Source organism: Kogia breviceps, chromosome 20 (assembly GCF_026419965.1).
Source record: "Kogia breviceps isolate mKogBre1 chromosome 20, mKogBre1 haplotype 1, whole genome shotgun sequence".
NCBI classification, from domain to species: Eukaryota; Metazoa; Chordata; class Mammalia; order Artiodactyla; family Physeteridae; genus Kogia; species Kogia breviceps.
This window is the reverse complement of record NC_081329.1, coordinates 20,461,855-20,483,687: the sequence shown is the minus strand read 5'-3', so window position 1 is coordinate 20,483,687 and position 21,833 is coordinate 20,461,855. Positions and strand designations below refer to the sequence as shown.

At 34.4% G+C, this 21,833-nt stretch overlaps 1 protein-coding gene across 1 annotated transcript in view; it reads right to left on the bottom strand.

Annotated features, from left to right (window-relative positions):
* The window catches only part of TNKS (tankyrase), a 171,377-nt gene that overhangs the window by 134,882 nt on the left and 14,662 nt on the right, over positions 1-21,833 (bottom strand). The window contains exon 2 of the mRNA XM_059049380.2: positions 16,811-17,035. Within this exon, the coding sequence (XP_058905363.1) occupies positions 16,811-17,035 (225 nt within the window). The remainder of the gene's footprint in view (positions 1-16,810; positions 17,036-21,833) is intronic.

The following is a 21,833-nucleotide window of genomic DNA, read 5'->3' as shown; positions in this document are numbered from 1 at the left end:
TCAAAATGGAAATAAAAGATTTATTTATCCTAAAACTTGATTTAACAAAAACAAAACTAATAGTTGAGACCATGATCAAAGTTATAGGGTACATACTAAAAAGTACCAAACTACTTCTTGAGCAATTCCTCAAGTCAAATTTGTTTCATACTATTCCCTATCAAGATCTGTGTGATACTATTTTCTAATACCAGAAGAACAGCACATACATAGTATTTTCTAATACCAGAAGAACAGCACATACATAGGGCAAAGATAACACCATGGCTTTCAAGACTGTCAGTCTGTACTTGAAGTGGTGACATGTAGGACTCTCAATGCTGGATGCTTCAAAATTGCTTTCAAGGTTCTGTGCTACCAAAAGGAATAATAAAATATGACTATGGATACATAATACAATTAGAAATTCATCTTGTAACAGATTCTTCTTCAAAAGTAGCACCAATGTCTGAAGCAAAGTTCCCAGAATGTACAGTCAATATACAAACTAAGGTTTGAAAGAAAAACAAGGAAACTAAAATCTGAGTAACATTCAGTAAGTAAATTCGAGACTACTGTGGACGGATATTCAAAATCTCCTTGTATTATCTTTAACCAATTAGGGCATTATCAAACCTCAAATCCCAAATGACTAGGCGCTATATCTCAAATCCATTTATCTCCTTTGGAAGGTATAGTGGAGAAAATATAGCAGCTAGCATGATAACAGAGAGTTAAACCCAAGGTAAGATCAGAATATTCAAAATGACATTCTCAAAAGAGCTATGGCAAGAAGGACATGTGATTTTCCTATTTCTGGTGCAAACATTCAGCTACAGTGAGCCAGATTCAGGGAGCATGCCTTCAGTCTGTGACCAATGCAGCAGAGACTGAAATCGATTCATTTAATTCTTCAAAACTATTAAATTTAAGCATTCATATCATTTTAGAAAATATTTCTACACGTATGCAAAGCCTCATCTTATCAAATTCCTAGAAAAATATGAAGTGCTATTATGATAAATTATATTTAAGTACAGGCACTAATAACTGATTTAAGAAAATAGAAGAAATAGAAACAATGTGAATTTTCCAAGCTAAAAATGTAGCAAGGCTTTCAGGTAAATTATGAGAAAGCATTTAAGTATAGTTTTCACTTTTAATGGCAGAAACCCTCCTACTAAGATATGGTAAATTCTTTGTTATGTGAATTTTAGAGCTACATTAAAGGTCTAAAACTGTTCCTCACAATGAACAGACACTCAATTTTAAAAGAAGCTATGTTTATGTTAAAATGTTTTGCAAGTATTTCATAGTCATCTTACTCTTTTAATTAGAGTATAGAAATACTCATTTGACTGAGTTTCTAAAATTAAATCACACAAGGCACCAAGTTTAGCAAATAAAATTTTAAATTTTAGAGCAAAATACTAAGAGACCAAATTTTAACTAGCTATCATCTTCAATGCATAAGAAAAAATATATACAAACTTCTAATATATGAAAAGATGCTCAATATCATTATTCAAAAGAAAATGCAAATTTAAAAGATGGGCAATGACCCATCTTTTATTATTAATGGTATCCCATATTAATGAGAATGTACTAAACTGGAACTCTCATCCACTGCTGGTGGGCAAGTAGAGTGGTATGTAACTACTTTGGAAATCAATTTGGCAATTACTTATAAAGGTAAATATACACTACTGTATGTTCTAACATCCTACTTTTAGATATTTATCCCAGAGGAAAAGAAATATGTCCATACAATACCTGCACATGAAACTTTCATATGTTTATTTAGAAAAGCAAAAAAATGAAAAACATCTCAATATTCATCAACAGGTGAAAGGATAAGCAAATTGTAGCATATCCATACAAAAGAATACTACTTAGCAATAAAAAGAAATAAACTATTGACTCATATTAGAGGGATGAAATCTCTATAACATGCTGAGCAAACGGAGCCATACAGGAAAGAACATATTTCTAGAACAGACAACTAATCTACAGTGACAGAAAACAGATCAATTGTTCCCTGGGGATGGTGGAGGGGAAGAGAAGACTGACTGCAAATGGATACCAAAGAACTTTTTAGAGTGATAATACTGCTCTATTAAATTGTGGTAGTGCTTACATGGGCATATACATTTGTCAAAACTTGTCAATGTATATACTTAAAATGGATGCATTTTATTTCATTATCTCAAACTAATTTTATGTTGTAATTCAATAAAGTTGATTTTTTAAAAGCTCAATAGAGGGGTTTAATTGCAGATTAGATAAATCTGAAGAGAAATGTATTGACCTGGAAAACATGTCAACAGATCCAAGAATGCTGCAAGGAGAAATAATCATGGACAAAGGATGGAGTGAGAAGGTCTAATATGTTGTAAACTGTCTTAAAAGAAACACACACATATTTGAAGAGATAATGCCTAAGATTTTCCCATAACTAATAAAAGACACAAATGTAAACGTTCAAAAAGCTCAAACAGGATAAACTCAATGATACAGAAAAAAATATTACACATATAAATTAGGAACAACTACTATAAAAAAAATAGTTGATAATTCAAAACAAAGCAATAAGTTTATAGAGTAATATGTCAGAGGTAAATAATTTGTGAACCTACCCTAACTATAGTGTATGTTATACTATATAGCAGATGTTAAGCAATGATTTAATTGTAAATCTGTTTCCATGTATATTTGCAAAAAACGATATTTTTACAAGTGTAAAAACACCATATTCCTATTCTTGGGATAAATTTAATTTAGGTGACATCAATTAAATTATGTTATACCTTAAAAATTACTTTAAAATAAATGTTAATAGCTTTAAATACATTCCTACAAACACTACTCTAGAACCAAGATATATAAGGTCTGACTAGGCAAATCAAAGAAAACTATTCGATATAAATTTAATATTTATTTTCATTTGCAAAAGTTTTTGTTTTAAAAATATTTTATTTCCTCTTTATATTTTTTAGAATTCTCTTCCTTTATTAAGATCCATCTTCTTACCAACAGTTTCCACCCCCAAATAAACTAACTATTTAAATCCTTCAAATTCTAACATTCATAGGAGATAAATACTGGTTCTACATACCAAATTAAATTTGGGACTCAGAAAGCGTGATCAGTTCTATTCCCTGTCAACATACGCATGCTAATCAGTAAGTTTCTCTCAACATAAACTAGACTCATGTTGATTTTTTTTGATGCTCAGTGGTATCTTTTCACTGAATGAGTAGTGACATTCACTGAGTGAAGTAGGCTTCTTTCATCTTAATTAATATCCTTTGGAGAAACCTCTGAGAACCTCATAATATAATGCCTAGCCTAATGTGACCCTACTTATAAAGCTCTTCTGAAATGGAGATTTAAGAGCAGGTATTCTGGTATATAATGAACAGAGATCCGAGCAAGCTGGAGAAAAGTTTTGAAGTAATGGTTGTGTGGTCTTAGCTTGGCCTGGTTAGCCATAAATTAATATGATTAAGTGATTTTCTAGTGCCTAGAGCTACACTGTTTAATATAGTAGCCACTATCCATATGTAAGTATTGAGTCTTTGAAATGTGGCTAGTGAGACTGATGATCTGAATTATTAATTATATTTAATTTTAATTATTTAATTTTAATTAATTTAAATATTAAGTTGATACATGATACACTGGTACATGATTCAGTTATTGGAAAATGTTTAATATGTTTTGAATACCTTAGATATGTGAATCTACTGTTTCAACTGTAAATTTTATTAAATCTAAATACAGATCTAGTATTACTGATGAGAAGTTTGCTTGAATTGAGGTGTGCTTTAAGTAGAAGATATACACTAGATTTCAGACACCAGTTGAAAAAAATATAAAATTTTTCATTAATAATGCTTCTTAATGTTGTATACCATTTTTAAAGGTGATTTCCCATTTACAGTCATTACAAAATATTGGCTCTATTCCCCAGGTTGTACGATACATTCTGGAGGCTATCTTACACCCAACAGTTTGCACCTCCCACTGCCCCACCCCTATATTGCCCCTCCCCCACCTCCCCACTCATAACCACTATTACGTTCTCTATATCTGTGAGTCTGCTTCTTTTTCTGATATATTCACTAGTTTGTTGTATTTTTTAGATTTCCATAGATAAGTGATATCATACAGTATTTGTCTTTCTCTGACTTATTTCACTTAGCATAATAATGTTTTATATTCATTATATGTTGAAATAATATTTTGTACATGCTGCTTTAAGTAATATATTAAATTAATATCACCTGTTTGTTTTTAATGTGGCTATTAGAAAAATTTAAATTACATTCATGTCTGGCATTATATATCTGCTGAACAGCACTACTCTAGAACAGAGTGAACTACTGACATTTTGGACCAGATAATTATTTACTGCAGGTGTAGGGTGACGGCTCCACCATGGTGCCCTGGAGACTCTGCAAGTATCCTCACATGCTAAGCAAAGACTTGAATCACAGTTCATCTGTGTCTTGGTGCAAATGCCTTGTGACCTCTGGAAATGAAAGAAAGATGAGAGACGTGCAAGGAGCTACTGAGGCCACCTTCCACTCACCTCTCTACCTTCCCTCATCACTTCCCACTTCTGATGAGGTAGGGTAGGGGGCTTTCTTCATCTCCCCTTCTATTGGCTCTTCAGCAACAGAGGATCCCACAACTTGTGCTGCAGTCATTCAGCCCTTTTTCTCTCAGTGTCATCCTTTTTGCTATATAGTACAAGGACCACAAGGAGCTGGCACTTGTGGCATCATTTCTAGTCAAATTAGTCAGGCCCTGGCTTTGGCCTTGGCCTGTCTTGCAACGTGAACTTGCAACAGTAGGGAGTAGCCCTGGTCATTGTCAGATGTTTAACAGCACCCCTGACCTCTACCCAATAGATGTAAACAGCACTCCCCCACTGTGACAACCAAAAATGTCTCTAGATATTGCTATATACCTCCTCAATGGGCAAAACTGCTCCTGGCTAAAACCACTGCTCTTTAGGGTCTTAAGGACCCACACCTACTCCCCTCACTCACACTCTCACACACACACACACACACACACACACACGAACTTTTGTGAGGCGGACTACATGAAGGTCAATGCTTCTCCCCTCTCAACACTTTCAGATTTCAATTGAAGGAAGATTTCTGTGGTTTAATAACATAATAGGAAATAAGCAAATAGTAAATCAATAAAATAGTAACTAGTAAATGTTTTTAAAAACAGTAAATAATAGTAAATGGTAAATAATAAAAATGATTTCTAAGGACTCTTAATTTTAAGATGCTGTGACTTACGAATATACCTTTGAGTACTGACTTTATCAATTAGAGGGCTTTTTTTTTTTAATTACAAGGGAGAAAAAACTACTTTAACTGGCTTAAACAACATGAAAATTTATTGAAGAATAGAGGCATCTCATCAAAAGCAAAGGCAGAAACATGTCCCCAAATTTATCCTGCTGCTGCCTATCCCTGTCTCCCAACATTATTGCCATCACCCTCGGCTACAGACAATATATATATGTAGTACTATCTGAACCTTAATTCCAAACTCTCATTAAAGAGAATTTGCTCCAGCTTGCCTCAAATCTGGTTCTGGACTTCAAAAGCTTGGCCAGAGAAGCTGGAAGCGGCAATAAAAACAATGGTGATGGGGAAAGAGGCGTTAGTTCTAGAGTACATGGGTTGATCTCAATGGGCATCTACAGCAATAACAGATCTTAAATTTAAAGTATTATGTAGATATGATTGAATCTTTACAAAAATGTCTCTATTTTACACATTTCTACAGTGTTTTAATGTTTATTACAAATATATATTATTTTTATAATGAGAGAGACATTTCTCCTCAGACAAAAATGATCTTTACACATGCTGTTTAAGTATGTTTGCCAAAACAATACTTCTCTTAAAGCTGCTCTTTAAAGTAATTAATTTGTAACCGATGGAGAAATAAAAATTGGGCAGTTTTTAATCAAGCAAACAACATTAAATATGGTGTAGAATTAAATAAACAATTCCAATATAAAATAAATACATTAATTTAGAATCTGTGATAATGCTGAGACTGTAGAAATAAGTCTTAAGTAAATAGTCAAGAAGTAATTTTCTGTTGTGTAAAAGTCCAGGTTTTTAACCATACTTTTTTTAGTCTTTGCCTTTCATACAAAAGTCACCAAAAATTCAGAATTTTGTCAACAACTGGGACTAGCATACTTGTGATACATAATTTTACCTCAAGGAACGATCTGCCTTTATGTGCCTTTGAACTTAGAAAAAAAATGTATTTTTATTTTTTCCTGGTGAGGGACACGGAAAAAAGTTACAAATGGGTTTCCATCTAACGAGGCACATAAAGGCAGATAGTTCATTGAGCTAAAATAAGTTCAAAAAAATCAAATTCCCCGGCTTCCCTGGTGGCGCAGTGGTTGAGAGTCCACCTGCCGATGCAGGGGACACGGGTTTGAGCCCCGGTCCGGGAAGATCCCACGTGCCGCAGAGCGGCTGGGCCCGTGAGCCATGGCCGCTGAGCCTGCGCGTCCGGAGCCTGTGCTCCGCAACGGGAGAGGCCATAACGGTGTGACGCCCGCGTACCGCAAAAAAAAAAAAAAAAAAAAAAAAAAAATCAAATTCTTTCCTAAGTCTGCTGCACTTACTAATGGCAAAACACCATAGTTAAGAGTTGGTCCTCTGGAACCAGACTGAAAGGGTTAGAATCCCAGTTCCGCCACCTCCTAGTTCTGGGACCGCAGGAAGCGACATATCACCTCTCTGTACTCCATTTCCTCACCAGCAAATCAGGAGATAATAATAGTACCTACTCATGGGGTTATTAGGAGGACAAAACAAATAAATATTTGAGGAGCTCTTAGAACAGTGGCTAACATATAGTACACATGTGCATGTAAGAATATTTTTATTCTTTTTGAAGAATATCCCGATTGAAGGGATAGGGTGTTTATTAAGTCCCTATTGTGTGCTAAGAACCAAGCTAGGTTTATATATATTGTCTCAATTATGACAGCAATCCTTGGAGGAAGGTAGTGAAAGAGGAAATTGAAATTAACAGAGGTGAAGTCACTTGACTCAGGCCAGGCAACTGCTAAGTGGAGAGCAGTATTCTCAAACCCAGGTTTGTCTGACTCCTAGACAGGACTTTCTTTTAGACTTGATTCTCTAGGGTTTCCAGGTAGAAAGGAGATATGCTTTGTTATAATCATTCTTATATTTGTCCTACTGCCTGCTTTATCTTATAATAAATTGTGGTTTCTGTAAGCAGGGGACACGGGTTCGTGCCCCGGTCCGGGAAGATCCCACATGCCGCGGAGCGGCTGGGCCCGTAAGCCGTGGCCGCTGAGCCTGCGCGTCTGGAGCCTGTGCTCCGCAACGGGAGAGGCCACAACAGTGAGAGGCCCACGTACCGCAAAACAAAACAAACAAACAAACAAAAGTTACCTGTGAGGGCTTCCCTGGTGGCGCAGTGGTTGAGAGTCCGCCTGCCGACGCAAGGGACACGGGTCCGTGCCCCGGTCCAGGAGGATCCCACATGCCGCGGAGCGGCTGGGCCCGTGAGCCATGGCCGCCGCGCCCGCGCCCGTGAGGCATGGCCGCTGCGCCTGCGCCCGTGAGCCATGGCCGCTGAGCCTGCGCGTCCGGAGCCTGTGCTCCGCAACGGGAGAGGCCACGACAGTGAGAGGCCCGCGTACCGCAAGAAAAAAAAAAAGATTGTGCCCCCCAAAGGCAAAATGAAATATATGCCCTCTATCCGTAACCATGATTATTTGTACCACAACAAATATAGAAATTTTCAGGCTTGACACAAAATAAACATATATTTGCACACACTGTGGGATTTCTTAATGTCTTATTTGTACTGTCATACCTGAGGGCAGAATATGAAACAACTCACAATAAGGTTACATTCTTAATCCTGGATTCTGTTTACAGATGAAAAGTCCTAACACCCACCCCCATCTAAAAAAAGAGAATCAGCAGATTTAAATAACTGAAGAACTAAAACAACAAAAATACATAACATTTTTTTAAAGCCTGAAACTGCAATTATTATACTTAACAACTTTCTAGTTTGGTCAGCTGAAAATGGGGAGTGAGAAGGACTCCATAAGTCTTTATCTCCAATCTGGGCCTGCCTCTGAAATCTCAGTTACCAGGGAACTGGACAAAGCAAGGACACAGTTTTAATATACATGCGTTTCAGATAACACGATAACCATGTAAAGAGAACCCACTGGTTACATGAGCCATTTGCCTCAAATACCACCTTCATACAACACCAAACTTAAGCCATGCATCTCACTGAAATCCATAGACTGTTTTGTACAATCATGTTTAATCTAAAAGTAAATGCAAACATATAATTAATTAATTTAACAGTCTTGAGCAGTAAGCAAAGCATTACATCACTTTTTAAAATGTATGAGGTGTTTTTTTGGTTTTTCTTTTGTTCTTGTTACTTGACCTTTTTCCCCCTAATTTAAGCATCCTTGATATATTTAAGTGCTTAGGAGAATAAAGGCATTCATTCTGGGAATTTTAATAAAATACAATGAACAAATATCAAACTCTCTATATAAATATATCAGTATATATTTAACACCATTAACCAGAATGCCTACTAAAGTAATCCTAAATATATCAGGTAAATGCATAAACACTCTAACCTTGAATGAAGTTGAACACAAGTGGGCAAGTCATCAAGATAATGGTGCTCAGGGTCAGCAGGGATTATTTCAGAAGGTAAAAATTGCTATCATTTTTGGCTCTTCTCCTTTTTAAGGATACAAGTATGGAATTTTGCCATTTTTTTACTTTTTATGAAAATGCTACATTGAGACTTGTTTAAAAGATCCCAATTCAGTTTTTATATGGAAAAGTAATGTTAAAAATGCCAAAGGGCAGGAAAAGGGAAGAGAGAGAATAATGAAACAAAAGCAAGTAAAGCAAATTCTCAAGACTTCACTTCAGTGAATTTTTGCAAAGAGTAAGGAAGGTGTGGGAAATGACTTTTCTTAACCTAGCTCATTTATGGATGGCATATGGATAGATAATGTGACAGACTAAATCAAGAGCCCTAATTGAGTACTCCAGCAGCTACATTTCTTTGATTCTTATTAAGAAGCTCTAGCTTTCCAGTAGTTTATCCTAAAGTAATCAGGGTTTACATATGTAATTAATGAAAATGATAGTCTCTATAGTACTGTTTATAAAACAGTGAAAAATCAGAAATATTCTAAATGGCCTAATATAGATGAATGATTTAAAAAGTGGTTATTTCTAAATAATTCTTGACTGCCTTTAAAAATGAGATTAGACAAAAATATTCACTGATAATGAAATATGGTCATAACACAAAGTGAAAAAATAAGAAAACAGCATGCGTGGAATGATCTCATTTTTATGTAGAAAGGACTATGGACACAGGTACACTGACTATAACAGCACTATCCAACAGAACTTTCTACAATGATGGCAATTTCAATATCTACACACTCTGATAAGGTAACCAATAGCCAGATAAGGTTATTAAGCACTTGAAATGTGGCTAGTACAACTGAGGAACTAAATTTTAAATTTTTAACATTTTAACCGATTTTCATTTATTGGCTACCATAAATCTAAATGGACAGAAAATGAGGTGTGACAATTACTATCAGTGTACTTGCTAATTTTCAAAAAGTGCACATCTATTACGTTTAATATTACTGTTAAGACAAAACCCAGAAAGCTGTTAATTTCAATATATTATATTTGAAATAACAAAAGACAAGAATGTACCAGAAGCAGTCCCACCCTTCCCTCCCCCCACCTTCAATCCATGCCACTCCCAAGGTCCAGGACTTTTCATCAAAGGACCATGGAAGTGATCAGGTAATTTAGTAAAGGAGAAAGATTTATATGATCCAAAGAGAAACACGAGTGTGTAGATAAGGTAATTTAAAATAGAGTTTGAACAAGGAAAGTAAATATATCTTTCTAGATAAAAGATACATAAAATAGAGTTACCTTGAAATTATGAAAGAGATACTACTGTAGGAGTGAGTTATAATAATAAAAAAAGTTTAAGCTTTAGTAAATAGATTATCTTAAGATTTTGTTTTTGTTTTTGTTTTTAAAGCAAGGTAAAATTACCACTTTAAATTTGTTAAATATTAGATGATCTAAAAAGCTGAACTAAGAATAAAGAAGGATTTGTTTGGCACATTTAAAGAATGAAATCAGTTTTTTATGCTTAAAATACACTCAAATAAATCTCACTAAGCAGAGAGAACTTTCTGTTCTTAGTCAAGAAAACATTTATTATAACAACTTTATATCAGCTCTACAGACTGTGGCAAAGTAACAGCTTTCTCCTTTCTTCACTAGTAAAATGGTAGGTAATTTGAATCATCTGCTTCATGCCTAGGATATAAATATTAGTGAAATTGTTTGGTTAGGTACTTTGGGCTGCCTCAGGGAAAACACTGTATTATGTAACCAAAGCAATTTTTGGTAAATGTACCAACATCACCTTTTTCTTTCTTCTCCCTTCCTGTCTCAACTCTTCAGTTCATGACAGGAGAACTCATGGGTTTAATCTACAAGCAACAACAAAAAGTGTATGACTGCCCATTCCTTATAGAAAATCCATAACCAGAAGTCAATGAATGCTCAGAACCAATATTCAACAATCCATTCTTAATGAAGAATGACGATTTGACAAATGGTAGATTATCTAAACATAATTTATCTCTGACTATACGTTTTATACTTGTATATAAATATAGGATTATCTGATATGCTGCAAATCCACATAACTTTAAAATAAAAGAATCTCAAAATACCACCTAATCAGGAAGTAGAAAATTACTCAACTTCCTTATCCACATTAACACAAAGTAATACAAAAAAGCCAGAGAGAACCTAGCCATCTTCCTGTGAATTGCTCTGTCATTCCACACACATTTCTTGAGTATTCAATTAGATACCAGCTATAGGCAACAAGAATACAAGAATAAATGAGACAATTATTGTTAGTTCCTTACCACAGAAAACTAACAATAGGATCAGCCAAGAAGAACCAAGTACAATCTAAGCAGAATACCAAAGGAGCATATAACAAGACACCAAATGATTTGAAGCATGCTCAAATTGACACCTTACCTGATTCAGTTTAAGAGACTGTCACTTGACCCTACAGCTGCATTAGAAAGCAAATATATTTTGATTACAACAATTTTAGTTTAATTCATCACTATGCACATACCACTTGTATATGCTAATTATTAAGTAGCAAAGCATTCTGAACTGTGTTTATGACCCTGATTCACTTGGGGATCAGCTCTAAGATATTCTTCTCTGTGATGGCAACCAAACAAGTCATCTTCTTAACCATTTCTTTATTGTTTACTTAGGAATTCAATTTCATAATTAGAGTATAGTCAGTCAGGGTAGTCTAGGTTATGGCCAGTAACAATGTTCTCCATAATCTCAGAGGCTTATTAGTAAAATAAGTTCATTCCTTGCTTCTGCTACAAGTTGGAAAGTGACAGCTGGGGAGTTCCCTCACTCACAGACCCAGGCTGAAGAGGACTCTATGTGAAATTGTGATCCCTAAATAACAAAGGTAGGAAAAAGTAAAATATGATAAACGGTACTCTGGTCCTTAACACTTGTGCTCTGAAGTTTATATTTGGCTCCCAACTCACATTTTGTTGGGGAAAAAAATAGGAAAGGAAATATACTATTGAGTGGACAGACGGCTACTCTACTCTGAGATGCCAATGAAAACTAGAGGTTAAGACTACACCATAACTATAAAGACTGTCTTTGAACTACTTAAACTGCTTATAATTCCTGTCTCAATATTGTGGGAATATGAAAAACTAGGACCAAAGCCAGTGACATGAAGAAACAGCTCAAAGAACATCTGTGTGTGTCTTTTGATCTCAGAAGAGCCAAGGGATAGCACAAACCAAAAAAAAAGAAAGTTTAAGTATTACAAATTAATGTCTTCCTTCACAGAAAGATTTCAGGCAACAAGTTATTAAAAATAACCTACTTCCCTAGATTCTAGAAATATACTTCCAAATAGTAGGGACAAACAATGTTATCACAGAAATAACCATGCATATTTTGGATAATTATTTTCTAATTAAACAAGGTCCACCTGACTTTTGAATCTTAAAAATGAGCCACATAATACTTTCAGTTTTTCATTATGGGGTAGCTAATTCTTTAATTTTTAAAAGTGTATCCTAAGTTATTATAAAGCACTTCAAGCAGAGACCCTTAAACCAAAACCTGCTTTCCTGAATTTCTGCAATGTATTGGTAATTAAAACTATAATCTTATTTCACTATAAACTGTGTTTAACCTAAGAATAATTGTCTATTACATAGCTCACCTTATTATTCCAGTGCTGGGCAGACACCAAATACTTTTTCTATTTTAATTGACAAATTGGACTTCAACCAAAATTGAAAACTTTTGTTTGCCTAAAGACACCATTAAGAAAATGAAAGGCAAGACTGGGAGAAAGGATTCACAATATATAAACCCAACACAGGTCTATATCCATAACACAAAAAAGAATTCTCAAAACTCGGGAATAATAAGGAAAAAAAGTCAGAAGATCTGAAAAGAGACCTCACAAAAGAATACTCATAAATGATCAATATGTACATAAAAATAGGCTCAACACATTCAGCCATCAGGGAAATGCAGCTTCTTGTAAAATTCAACATACACTTTTCATTCCACCCAGCAATCCCACTCCTAGACATGTTACTAAGTCTTATATCTTACTTGTTTTATCCCTCTGTGGAAACATCATTAATCATCCACTCAAACTTATTTCCTCTTCTTACTACTTAAAAAAAAATCCAATTTTATTTGGGAAGCAAGGTGCCCAGATGTAGGGGGGATAAATCATGATTGGTCCTAATTCTGATAATCTCATTTCTGTTTGCCAGTGGTTACTGCAGGGGGTGAACATGTAACCTACTTCTGAAAAATGGGCTCTTAAGAGGAAGTTTTCTGGAAAAGATTTTTCTTCTTAAAAAAAAATCTTAAGTAGAAAAAGCCCTTTTTTACCTCCTCCTTTCCTGCTTTGGATGTTGATGTGAGAATATGATGCTTGGAGCTACTGCTATCACCTTGAAACCAAGAGGGAAAAGCTAACATGTTTGCCTATTCTTTAGAGATTGTTGAAACTCCTGAGTCAATTCTGTAACCTCGTGCAGACTTTCTATCATGTGAGTCAATAAGATTTTATTGTTTAAGCGATTATTGATGAGGTATTCTGTTATTTACAACTAAAAGCATCCCAGATAATACACATCCTACTCCATTTCAAGAAAAAGGGCAAATGACATGAAGAGGCATTTTACCAAAGAGGAGATACAGATGGCAATAAGCATGTGAAAGAAACATCACTAGCCATTAGGAAAGTGTAAATTAAAACGTTGTTGAGCTATTAGGACAGCCAAAATAAAAGATAGTGACAATACCAAATCCTGGCAAGGATGCAGAGAAACTAGATCTCTCACACATTGCTGTTAGGAATGAAAAATCATGTAACACACTGGAAAATACTATGACAGTTTCTTTAAAAAGCTAAACATAAACTTACTGTATTACCCAGCAATCACACTCCAGAGCATTTATCTAGAGAAAAGAAAACTCATCTCCACATAAAAACCTGTACACAAATGTTCACAGGAGCTTTATTTGTAATAGCCAAAAAGTAGAAACAAACAAAATGTTCTTCAATTGGTGAATGGCTAAACTATGGTACGTCAACACCATGGCATAATAATCAGCAATTAAAAAAAAATCTGGAAGGTCAAGTGAAAAGAAAGCCAATCTCAAAAAATTATATACTGTATGATTCCATTTATATAAAATTCTCAAAATGGCAAAATTATACACATGAGAACATATTAGTGGTTGCCAGGGGTTAAGGATGTGGGATGGGGAGTACGTCATTATAAAAGTAGGCTATAAATAAGTAGAATGAGGGGGATCTTTGGGGGAGTCTGATAACATGTCCTGTATCTTGACTGCAGTGGTAGTTAAATGAATCTCAACGTGTGATTAATGGCATAGAACTATACACACTGTACCAACACTAGTTTCCTATTTCTGATACTGTATTATGATTCCATAAGATGTAACCACTGGGGAAAACTGGGTGAAGGATACATGGATCTTCTTGTACTATTTTTGCAACTTCCTGTGAATTTATAGTTCAAAATAAAAGTTAAAAATACATAATAAATGCCTCTTATTATGTAAAGAGTCAAATATAATAAAGCAATATGATTTTTTAAGATCTGTGGTTTACTGGGAAACACAGCAATCTAGCAAGGGCAACACAACAATCTAGCCAAGACAACATACAGGAGGCTTTCTTAGTTTTATCGACCCATTATGCAAAGATTTATAGATTCAGTTGTATAAGAAATAGATGAGAAATGTATTTTTTCTACTTAATTTAATAAATATTTTATAATTCTGTGACTATTCTGTATTATTTGGACCTTAGACTATAGTACACAATTGATGGTTTCCTAGACCATCCTAGCCAATATCAACTCATAAGAGGTTAAGAGCTCAACAAAATGGTGACCAATTCTACTATGATCAATGGAACTGAAGATAAAGTGTGATGTGCTGACTTATGACATGTAAAGCCTTTTGAATCCACAACTGGATGAAACAAATCTACGTCTCCAAAGCACACAACATCAGCAAAGACATGCTCCTTTGAAATTTTTAATGGATAAAGTAAGACATCAGTAGTTTTCAGTGGGAAAAAAAATGGTTTGATCACTTCAAGAGGAGAATCTATAATATGAGAATCACAATTATCAATAAAAATATTCAAAAAAATTAATTTTGTACTTAAAAGCTCTTTGGGCAATAAAGAATGCCTATGCTTGCCTGTGGGAGATTTAGGAAAACAAAGTATATAGTTTAGATACAAATATCACTGCACTCAGAATTAGAAAGGCCTCATTCAATTCTGCCCGTGCAGGAAAATGACCCAAAAGGAATATTTATAACATAGCTTTATATTAAGAGTTTGGTTTTATATTCTAATGTTTATAGACGTATATATTTATATTTTTAGTTATGGAATGAATTTTAGTATTTTTATGGTAGGAAATGGGTTGTCTGAAACTAAACCTCAATTTATAACTGACACTCAAAAAACCAATAAATGAATGTAGATAAAAGGAGCATTTTCATTATATACTTTTGGGAGGTGGATTTAGGAGGAGAAGAGGAATATTAATTTCAATAAGGTATTAAAAGCACTGACAGAATGAAAAATTCAGAGAGGTACAGGTAGGAAAATAGAACACTGAAGCCTAAAAGGGATAATATTCCAAGAAGGTGAAAACTGTATAAAATTCCATAACTAACAACAGAAAAATCGAATGGATATGACAAAGTGAAGCAAGAAAGGATGAAAGCAGGGAAGTTGAAGGTCTACAAGATAGGTAAGAATACATGTCAAGTTCAATAATTGTTATCACGTAGTAACTTATCACTAACTTAAGACGTTTAGTGGTCAGAGAATATGTGGTAAGTTCAAGCTTTTGGGGTTACTTTTATGAAATGACTTAGTCTAGGACGTGGCTGTTTTAGTGAGAGACATAGGAGGAAACGGGTAAATCAAGTGAAAATGGAAGAGTCAAAGATCAAAAAGGATACGGTGTCCAAAGGGTCACATCAATGGATGGTGAAGTGACGAAGGATAGTGACAGAGAATGGGATAAAGAAGTTTTGTCAGGCAATGCAATAATTTGAGGAACACTAAAAAATATATTTGGGGCTGGAAGAGATAGCTATGAAGAGGGAGAAAATCTTAATAACGGCACAGCCTCTGTATCTTTAAAAATGACATACCTATTTGAGTTTCATCATAAAAATATGACTAAACAAATGGATGCCCTTCAGGAAGACAACAATTATGTAAATCAACCTAAACGAACATCCACCACTTTAAGTTTCAAGAAGGAGATGATACACTCATGAGAAATTATGCTTGTTCTCTAGAAGCTTGTTTTAGATTCAAAATGAAAGAGTTTATAAAATATAGCAAAATCTAAAAATATATATACTTAGATACATATAAAAGAGAAAGACATGCTGATTGAATACAATTTCATATAATCACAATACTTAAAATCGTTGAAAATTTCAATTTTGTTTGAAATTGCTTTTTCTCTAGACTATGGCACATGTTGAAAATATTAAGCCTTGAACTACTGTATTCAAACCACTCAAAGCTTTTCCAGTGCTAATAAAATAGCTGGTGTTCAATTTTAGTAACATAAAGAAAAAGGTGTTGCCTTAGTACTAGATGACTTTCCTTGAATCAACCTAAAACATCCAAATATGTCATCCAGTTCAGTAAGAACTTGTACTTTATAATGGTTCTCATTGATGCTAGGATGGAAAACTTGTAGTCTTTTAACAAAATTGTAAATTAACTAAATTTGATAACAGTAATCCATCAAAATTTAGTTCCATGCCAGTGGACATTTGCCTCACATTTGGAGAGTTAATGTTGTGAAACTTGTTCTTAACCAACTTTAGATTTCCATCTCTCTACTTCCCCTTGGTGGAAAAGAATTGCTTCTAAGAATAAGAAGTAATAAAGCCTTCTTTACTTATTCTCTGGGAACACTATTTCCACTGCAATAAAAAACAAGGAAGAAGGGTAAACCTTTACTTAAAATGTTACACCTGTCAGGTTGATCGTACAAGTTTAGATATCAACAAATAATACTTACCAATGCAAACATCGATCTTTCCTTTAATAGCAGCTTCATGCAGAGGGGTATAGTTCCAGTTATCCCTGGCATTTGGATCAGCTCCTTGGCACAGTAACAGACTCACAACCTCAGCATGGCCAAAAGAACAGGCATTATGAAGCGGGATGAGACCGCCATCATCACGAGCATGGACATTAGCACCCATCTGCAGTAAGTGTTCTACCACATCCTTCCTTCCAAAACCTAGAACGGAAGAGGGAAAATATTTTATACAGTAAGTCAATTTTGTAAAAAGAACCATTAGAATTCCTTTAACAATATCAACAAATACGAACAACTGAAGTACTGTGTTCTGTAGCAAAAAGGTATATATATAAAAAAAGTTGCCATTCAAATGGATTCTCTCATCTCACAGAACTTAGAACTAAGAAAGTTCTTCCCTTAATTTGCGCAGTTTCTTCAAAACATTTCTTCAACATCTATTATGTGCTGGGAAACTGTGCTAGAAATGTAAAATGAATGAGGCAAGATTCCTGTCCAAGGCATTCACTTTCTCCTCATGCTTCACAAGACAAAATCATACGTATAAAATCCATCTCTATGTTTTAATAAAGGTTATTTAAATACCAATGACAACCAAACCTAAGACAAATCACAACACTCAACATTACACTAGGGCAACTGGAGAAGAACATATGGAAACCAGAAATATGCAGTGATAGTTTGCTTAAAAGATATTTGAAAAGGAAGAAATAAAGATAATGCCATTATATCTATCTTGGGACTGGTAGCCAAACCAAATGAATGGGTAGTTAGGTGAAACAATTCAAGCTTGGATTTACTGAGTTGGAGGAAATTTTATGACAAACAAGTGAGAATGCAGGCATTTGGAAATACAGAGCCAGAACACTGGTGAAAAGTATCACAATTTTCAGACAGAAAAATGGTGGGGGGTTGTCAGAAGAGTTAGAAAAAAATCTAAAGCACTGTAACGACTAGGCAAGCACTGAGAAAGGTAAGGAAAACCAAGAAAACACACCATTATGAAAGTCAAACGGCAACAACACTATGCAAAGTCCAGCATGATGAGCATTTAGTGAGATCAATGGAGAATGGAAAAGAACAGTCATTTTGACAATTTGAAAGTCATTATAGTACTGTGATGAAATTACAAGCTACATTGCAATGGGTTGAAAAAAAAAGGAAACTGCAAATATTAGCATTTTTATCTTTACCAGCTTAATACTTTCATTTATGATCCTTTCTTTCCTACTTTAAATTTAACTAGAACTTAACTGGCTAGGTATCACTACCTCCATGCTATTACTTACCATGCAATGTTGTTAGAAAATGACATCTTAAATAAAACTGAAAAGCAATAAGGGTCATATCTTCCTTTATTTTATGCATATATAAACTAAATAAATGAAAACTATGTGGAAAATAGAAGGAAAAAAAAAGGTTTCTTTCAACGTTATATCCTCCACACTATCTTTAGAAATCCACTCATTCCAGGAAAGCAGGATCTAAGAAAAAGTCTTCAAAGTAAAAGATATGTTTCCACAGATATTTATCAGAATTAGGTTTCCATAGAGAATATCCTTCAAATTAAGTTGAAAATTTTGGGTGAAAAGAAGTCAATTTCATATTAGTAATTGGAACACCAAAAGTATAGGGTGCATGCTAATGTAACTATCACCATCTTGCTGTTTCTTTAATATCTGCCAAACTTTACAGATATTACATTCTGTTTAATTCTCTGACTTCAATGTGCTTCCTGCCTCTACTGTCACAGCCCTACTCTCCCACTGGGCCATAGGTGCTTTCTTTACCCATGAAGATTTAGTGATTTTCCTGCTTTATAGATCTGAGTAAAGCCTGAGTGCAAACTCACCCTAATCAATTCATTAACAATGTTTGAGAACTAATCTCCTTTCTTCACTAATATATAAAGATAAAATAAGATACTTCTTAACATTCAATTGGCACTTTAAAAAATATACGTTATAACTTTGAAGCAAAATAGCAAAGAGTGGGTTTACTTTTTACTAAAACTTTTAGATCTAAAATATAAAATAAAACAAAACAAAACAAAAATGCTTGGTATCAGCAAGGAAGTGGTGAAATGGAACTGCACTCACATACTGATAATGTGAATAAAAACTGGTATGACATTTTAGAAAAAAAATGTATCATTATCATGAATAGGCTTAAACAAATATACTGACTCAACAATATCTCTTTTCAAACTTTATCATTAAAAAGATCATATATGAATATTTTATGTGGCAATTATGAAGTCAACTCTTCTAATTTGATTTTGTATTAAAATACATTATTAAATCAGAGGTTTTATTATCTATGAAACAAATAAGTCCCCTATTTAAAGTACTGTAATTTAGAAAACCATACATAAAAAATTTATCAAAACATATACTCTACCTGTAAAGTACAAATCATAATTGGTCATTCACCATTCTATCCATATTGAATGCATATGCATTATTTTTCACACATAAAGAGAATTCATTATCTCTGATGGTTATATAAGGCCTTTGTTTCATAACCAAGGTTTGTAGTCATAATTATCTCTATAATTGATTTGTTTATTTGGGTCTAAAGAACCAAAGTAAAAATAATAATTAGGGTCAGTTCAAAGAACTACATAGAATTTGAAGTAACATATCAGTAACTAACTCAAAGAAACAGTCCCTAAGTGAAAGCATTACAGACATACTGCAGACAAGATTTTCAGCGTCCCAGTTTATCAAGCTACCACACGTTTAAAAAAATTAAGTCACAGTTTTTAAAAGGAATGTTGCTACATATATATATATATATATATATATATATATATATATATTTATGGCTCAGTATTATGAAGTACAAAAGGAAAACCAATGAACCATCTCCCTCTGATCCAAAGGTGGTTAAAAATTAAGACAGAGTAATACTCTGATTTTTATCAACAAAACAGTATGTGCTATAACACTTCCAATCTGAGACCTGTACAACAGGTATAATTTAGCTTTTACAGAAAAATTATTTTTGCTTAAAGTACATGCCCTATTCTTGACAACAATAAAAATAACAATAATAATGGTAAGTAGCTAACATGTAGTAAGCTCTTATGTGTGTCAAGAAGTATGCCAAATGCTTGACAGGCATTAGCTCCTGTGATAACACCCTGTGAGAGATACCATTACCTTCATTTTAATGTTGAAGAATTCTTTCCCTTAGTCCTGATATGCGTGAACTGTACCTCCAAACACACATCTCAAATCTGCCTACTCCCCAGTGTCACCAGCTTGGTTTCAAGTTCCACAATCTCTTGTCTAGACTCCAGCACATAACCTTCTGTTTGTCTCTCTACTGTCACAGCTGCCGCCCGACAATTCATCCTTAACAGAGTAGACAGAGTGATCTTTTCAAGGCACATATCAGATTAGGTCACTTCCCTACTTAAAATTCTGCAATGGATTCCAATAACACACATACAATATTACTAAAATCTCCTTATGACCTAACAAGGCTCTATGTGAGCTGGCCCCTCTCACCTCTCCCATCTCATTGAGCTTTACTAACCCTGTCTTCCACTTTTTGTTCCCTGGACATGACAAACTTATTTCAGTCTAGAGGACTTTGCACTTGCTCTGTGCTCTGCCTGAAGACCTTGGACCCAGATCTTCACATGCCTAGCTCCTTCTGTCATCCAATTCTCAGCCAAAAGATAACAACTAGGAGAGACTTTGACTGACTACTCAATTTCAATTCACCCACATACGCACACACATTCTTCCATCATTGTTATCAACATGAGTTCTTTACATATTTTGGATATTAACCTCTTACCAGAAATATCATTTGCAAATATTTTCTTTCATTCAGTAGTTTGCCTTTTCATTTTGTTGATGGTTTCCTTTGCCATGAAGAGGCTTTTTAGTTTGATGTAGTCCCACTTGTTTATTTTTGCTTTTGTTCCTTTTGCTTTTGGTATCAGTCAAAAAATCATCACCAAGACTTATGTCAAGGAGATTACCACCTATGTTTTCTTCTAGGAGTTTTATGTTTTCAGGTCTTACATTCAGGTTTTTAATCCATTTTAGTTTTTGTGTATGGTGTAAGACAGTGGTCCAGTTTCATTCTTTTCCATGTAGCTGTACAATTTTCCCAATGCCACTTATTTAAGAGACTGTCCTTTCCTCATTGTATATTATTGGCTCCTGTCATAAATTAATTGACCATATATGCATGGGTTTATTTCTTGGCTCTCTATTCTGTCCATTGATCTATGTGTCTGTTTTTATGCTTTGTAATGTAGTTTGAAATCAGGGAGTGTGATGCCTTCAGCTTTGTTCTTCTTTCTCAAGACTGCTTTGGCTATTTGGAGTCTTTTGTGTGATTCCATACAAATTTGAGAATTGTTTGTTCTATTTCTGTGAAAAATACCATTGGAATTTTTATAGGGGTTGCATGGAATCTCTATATTGCTTTGAACAGTACAGACATTCTAACAACTTTAATTCTTTCAATCCATGAGCACAGAATACCTTTCCGTTTATTTGTCTTCTTCAGTTTCTTTCATTAATGTCTTACAGTTTTCAATATACAGGTCTTTCACCTCCCTGGATAAATTTATTCCTAGGTATTTTATTCTTTTTGATACAATTGTAAATCAGATTGTTTTCCTAATTTCTCTTTCTGATAGTTCATTATTAGTGCAAAGAAAGGCAACCGATTTTTTTTTTTTTTTTTTTTTTTTTTTCTCCCTTGTGGTACGCGGGCCTCTCACTGCTGTGGCCTCTCCCGCTGCGGAGCACAGGCTCCGGACGCGCAAGGCAACCGATTTTTATGTATTGATTTTATGCCCTTCAACTTTATTGAATTTTCTTATTCTAAAGTTTTTTGATGCAGCCTTTTGGATTTTCTATATTATAATACGCCATCTGCAAATTGTGACAATTTTACTTCTTCCTTTTTAATTTGGATGACTTCTAGTTCTTTTTCTTGTCTAACTGCTCTGGCTAGGACTTCTAATGTT